Consider the following 5776-nt stretch of genomic DNA (forward strand, 5'->3'; position numbering starts at 1 on the left):
GGGGTCTTCGGGGTCTCCTCGACCCTATAGATCCTTTGGGGTCTTTGGGATCACTGCAGCCCTATAGATCCTATAGGTCCTTTGGGGTCTTTGGGGTCCCCTTGGCCCTATAGAACCATTTGGGGTCCTATAGAATCTATAGGATCCTTATGTTCCACTCGACCCTATAGCTCCGTGCCTTCCCAGTCCCTCCCAGTTTAACCCAGCCCCTCCCAGTTTAACCCCATAACCAGCCCCACACCCGGCCCTATTGCCCCATAACCAGCCCCTATTGCCCCATAGATCCCATATAACCCAGTTACACCACAGCCCCACCCCATAACCAGCCCCACACCCGGCCCTATTAATTACCCCATAGATCCCATCCCCTCCCAGTCCCATCCCATATAACCCAGTCAAACCAGTTACACCACAGCCCCACCCCATAACCAGCCCCACATCCGGCCCTATTACCCCATAGATCCCATATAAACCAGTTCAGCCCCATAGCTGCCCCACATCCGGCCCTATTACCCCACATCCGCCCCTATTACCCCATAGATCCCATATAGCCCAGTTACACCACAGCCCCACCCCATAACCAGCCCCACACCCGGCCCTATTAATTACCCCATAGATCCCNCTATTACCCCATAGATCCCATATAGCCCAGTTACACCACAGCCCCACCCCATAACCAGCCCCACACCCGGCCCTATTAATTACCCCATAGATCCCCTTCCAGTCCCATCCCATATAACCCAGTCAAACCAGTTACACCACAGCCCCACCCCATAACCAGCCCCACATCCGGCCCTATTACCCCATATCCGGCCCTATTACCCCATAGATCCCATATAACCCAGTTCAGCCCCATAACCAGCCCCACATCCGGCCCTATTACCCCATATCTGGCCCTATTACCCCATATCCGGCCCTATTACCCCATAACCAGCCCCTATTACCCCATAGATCCCATATAGCCCAGTTCAGCCCCATAGCTGCCCTATATCTGGCCCTATTACCCCATAACCAGCCCCTATTACCCCATAGATCCCATATAACCCAGTTACACCACAGCCCCACCCCATAACCAGCCCCACATCCGGCCCTATTGCCCCATAGATCCCATATAACCCAGTTCATCCCCATAGTTACCCCATAACCGGCCCCTATTACCCCATAGATCCCATATAAACCAGTTCAGCCCCATTGTTGCCCCATATCCGGCCCTATTACCCCATAGATCCCATATAACCCAGTTCATCCCCATAGTTACCCCATAACCGGCCCCTATTACCCCATAGATCCCATATAACCCAGTTCAGCCCCATAGCTGCCCCATATCCGGCCCTATTACCCCATAGATCCCATATGACCCAGTATAACCCCATAACCAGCCCCTATTACCCCATAGATCCCATATAAACCAGTTCAGCCCCATTGCGGCCCCATAACCAGTCCCTATTACCCCATAGATCCCATATAACCCAGTTCAATCCCATTATAACCCAGTTTATTAGGGTTTTTATTAGGGTCTCTATTAGGGTCAATATTAGGGTCTCTATTGGGGTCTCTATTAGTGTCTCTATTAGGATCATTATTGGGGTCTCTATTAGGGTCACTATTAGGATCTATATTAGGGTTTCTATTAGGGTCTCTATTAGGATCATTATTGGGGTCTCTATTAGGGTCTCTATTAGGATCTCTATTAGGGTCACTATTAAGGTCTCTATTAGGATCATTATTGGGGTCATTATTGGGGTCTCTATTAGGGTCTCTATTGGGGTCACATTTGGGGTCTCTATTGGGGTCACTATTAGGGTCCTGATTGGGGTCTCTATTAGGCTCAATATTAGGGTCTCTATTGGGGTCTCTATTGGGGTCTCTATTGGGGTTTCTATTGGGGTCTCTATTAGGGTCTATAATGGGGTCTCTATTAGGATCATTATTGGGGTCTCTATTAGGGTCTCTATTAGTGTCTCTATTAGGGTCTCTATTAGGATCTATATTAGGGTCACTATTAAGGTCTCTATTAGGATCATTATTGGGGTCTCTATTAGGATCTATATTAGGGTCTCTATTAGGATCTCTATTAGGCTCAATATTAGGGTCTCTATTAGGGTCTCTATTAGGGTCTATATTAGGGTCTCTATTAGGGTCAATATTAGGGTCTCTATTAGGGTCTCTATTAGGATCTATATTAGGGTTTCCATTGGGGTCTCTATTAGGGTCGTTATTAGGGTTTCTATTAGGGTCTATAATGGGGTCTCTATTGGGGTCTCTATTAGGGTCTCTACTAGGCTCTATATTAGGGTCTCTATTAGGGTCTCCATTAGGGTCTCTATTGGGGTCTCTATTAGGATCATTATTAGGGTCTCTATTGGGGTCACATTTGGGGTCTCTATTGGGGCCACTATTAGTGTCTCTATTAGGATCATTATTGGGGTCTCTATTAGGGTCTCTATTAGAGTCTCTATTGGGGTCTCAATTGGGGTCACTATTAGGGTCACTATTAGGGCCACTATTAGTGTCTCTATTAGGATCATTATTGGGGTCTCTATTAGGGTCTATAATGGGGTCTCTATTAGGGTCTCTATTAGGGTCTCTATTAGGGTCACTATTAAGGTCTCTATTAGGATCATTATTGGGGTCTCTATTAGGGTCGTTATTAGGGTCTCTATTAGGGTCACTATTAAGGTCTCTATTAGGCTCTATATTAGGGTCTCTATTAGGGTCTCTCTTAGGGTCTCTATTGGGGCCAATATTAAGGTCTCTATTAGGATCATTATTGGGGTCATTATTAGGGTTTCTCTTAGGGTCTATAATGGGGTCTCTATTAGTGTCTCTATTAGGGTCTCTATTAGGGTCAATATTAGGGCCACTATTGGGGTCAATATTAAGGTCTCTATTAGGGTCTCTATTAGGGTCTCTATTAGGATCATTATTGGGGTCTCTATTAGGGTCTCTATTAGGATCATTATTGGGGTCTCTATTAGGTTTTCTATTAGGGTCTCTATTGGGGTCACATTTGGGGTCTCTATTGGGGTTTCTATTGGGGTCACTATTAGTGTCTATAATGGGGTCTCTATTAGGGTCTCTATTAGGATCATTATTGGGGACTCTCTTAGTGTCTCTATTGGGGTCATTATTGGGGTCTCTATTAGGGTCTCTATTGGGGTCACATTTGGGGTCTCTATTGGGGTCTCTATTGGGATCACTAATAGGGTCTCTATTAGGGTCTCTATTGGGGTCTCTATTACGGTCTCCATTAGGGTCTCTATTGGGGTCTCTATTAGGGTCTATATTAGGTCTCTATTAGGATCATTATTAGTGTCTCTATTAGGGTCAATATTGGGGTCTCTATTAGGATCTCTATTGGGGTCTCTATTAGGGTCATTATTAGGGTCTCTATTGGGGTCACATTTGGGGTCTCTATTAGGGTCTCTATTAGGGTCTCTCTTAGTGTCTCTATTGGGGTCATTATTGGGGTCTCTATTGGGGTCTCTATTGGGGTCTCTATTAGGGTCTCTATTAGGATCACCATTGGGGTCTCTATTAAGATCTATATTAGGATCAATATTAGGGTCTATAATGGGGTCTCTATTGGGGTCAATATTAGGGTCTCTATTAGGGTCTCTATTGGGGTCTCCATTGGGGTCTCTATTAGGGTCACTATTAGGGTCTCTATTAGGGTCTCTATTAGGCTCAATATTAGGGTCTCTATTAGGGTCTCTATTGGGGTCTCCATTAGGGTCTCTATTAGGCTCAATATTAGGGTCTCTATTAGGGTCTCTATTGGGGTCTCTATTGGGGTCACTATTAGGGTCTCTATTAGGGTCTCTACTAGGCTCTATATTAGGGTTTCTATTAGGGTCTCTATTAGGATCTATATTAGGGTTTCCATTGGGGTCTCTATTAGGGTCGTTATTAGGGTCTCTATTGGGGTCTCTATTAGGGTCTGTATTGGGGTCTCTATTAGAGTCTCTATTAGGGTCTCTATTGGGGTCTCTATTAGTGTCTCTATTAGGATCACTATTAAGGTTTCTATTAGGATCATTATTAGGGTCTCTATTAGGGTCTCTATTGGGGTCTCTTTTGGGGTCACATTTGGGGTCTCTATTGGGGTCTCTATTAGGGTCTCTATTAGGGTCGTTATTAGGGTCATTATTGGGGTCTCTATTGGGGTCACATTTGGGGTCTATATTGGGGTCAATATCCGGGTCTATAATGGGGTCTCTATTGGGGTCTCCATTAGGATCTATATTAGGGTTTCCATTGGGGTCTCTATTAGGGTCGTTATTAGGGTCTCTATTGGGGTCACATTTGGGGTCTGTATTAGGATCATTATTAGGGTCTCTATTAGGATCTATATTAGGGTCTCTATTGGGGTCTCTATTAGGATCATTATTGGGGTCTCTATTAGGGTCTCTATTGGGGTCTCTATTGTTGTCTCCACCCGTTCATATGGCGACGCTGTTCTCCACGTTGCTGGGGTCGAGGTACGGATACGGGAGTTGAAGTTTCCGGTTCCGGTTCCGGATTTTTTGACTGATTCGATTCAAACGACGACGAAAACGTGACATGGAACGAAGCGGAACCGGCTCCGTGAAGTGACGGTCGGGGTAATGGCCCAATGGGAGCTAACGGGGACAGGAACAGGAAGTTGGGGGGGTGGGACCGGAAGTAGGAAAACCCGGAAGTAGGAAGGGCCGGAAGTTGGAAGACCCGGAAGTTGGGGGGAAGCGGAAGTTGGAAGACCCGGAAGTTGGAAAACCCGGAAGTTGGATGGAACCGGAAGTTGGAAAACCCGGATGTAGGAAAACCCGTAAATAGGAAAACCCATAAGTAGGAAACCCGGAAGTAGGAAGGACCGGAAGTAGGAAACCCGGAAGTTGTGGGGAACCGGAAGTTGGAAGACCCGGAAGTAGGAAACCCGGAATTATGGGACCGGAAGTAGGAAACCCGGAAGTTGGATGGAACCGGAAGCTGAGGGAAACCCAGAAGTTGGAAAACCCGGAAGTAAGAAACCCGGAAGTTGATGGAACCAGAAGTTGATGGGACCGGAAGTAGAGGGGAAACCCGGAAGTAGGAAAACCTGGAAGTTGGATGGAACCGGAAGTAGGAAACCCGGAAGTTGGGGGGAAGTGATAAGAACCCGGAAGTAGGAAGGACCGGAAGTAGGAAACCCGAAAGTAGTGGGAAAGCGGAAGTTGGAAGACCCGGAAGTAGGAAAACCCGGAAGTTGATGGAACCGGAAGTTGGGGGGAACCCGGAAGTAGGAAAACCCGGAAGTAGGATGGAACCGGAAGTGATAAGAACCGGAAGTAGTGGGGGAAACCGGAAGTAGGAAAACACAGAAGTTGGATGGAACCGGAAGTAGGAAGGACCGGAAGTGATAAGAACCAGGAAGTTGGGGTGAAACTGGAAGTTGGAAAACCCGGAAGTCGGAAAACCCGGAAGTTGGAAAACCCGGAAGTTGGAAACCCGGAATTATGGGACCGGAAGTAGGAAACCCAGAAGTTGTGGGGAAGTGGACGTTGGAAGACCTGGAAGTAGGAAACCCGGAAGTATGGGACCGGAAGTGATAAGAACCCGGAAGTTTGGGGTAAAACCCGGAAGTTTGGGGTAAAACCCGGAAGTTTGGGGGTAAAACCGGAAGTTTGGGGTAAAACCCGGAAGTTTGGGGTAAAACCCGGAAGTTTGGGGTAAAACCCGGAAGTTTGGGGTAAAACCCGGAAGTTTGGGGTAAAAAACGGAAGTCTGAGGACCGGAAGTTGGCAAAGCCGGAAGTATG

The 5776-nt window shown here is 46.9% G+C and overlaps 1 protein-coding gene across 1 annotated transcript in view; it reads right to left on the minus strand.

Annotated features, from left to right (window-relative positions):
• Positions 1–3276: 3276 nt before the first annotated feature.
• LOC107307543 (arachidonate 12-lipoxygenase, 12R-type-like) overlaps positions 3277–5776 on the minus strand; it is a 5422-nt gene continuing 2922 nt past the window's right edge. The window contains exon 3 of the mRNA XM_015851056.2: positions 3277–4622. Coding sequence (XP_015706542.1) covers positions 4443–4622 — 180 coding nt within the window. The 3' untranslated portion in view covers positions 3277–4442. The remainder of the gene's footprint in view (positions 4623–5776) is intronic.

Source organism: Coturnix japonica, unplaced genomic scaffold (assembly GCF_001577835.2).
Source record: "Coturnix japonica isolate 7356 unplaced genomic scaffold, Coturnix japonica 2.1 chrUnrandom662, whole genome shotgun sequence".
Lineage (NCBI taxonomy): Eukaryota > Metazoa > Chordata > Aves > Galliformes > Phasianidae > Coturnix > Coturnix japonica.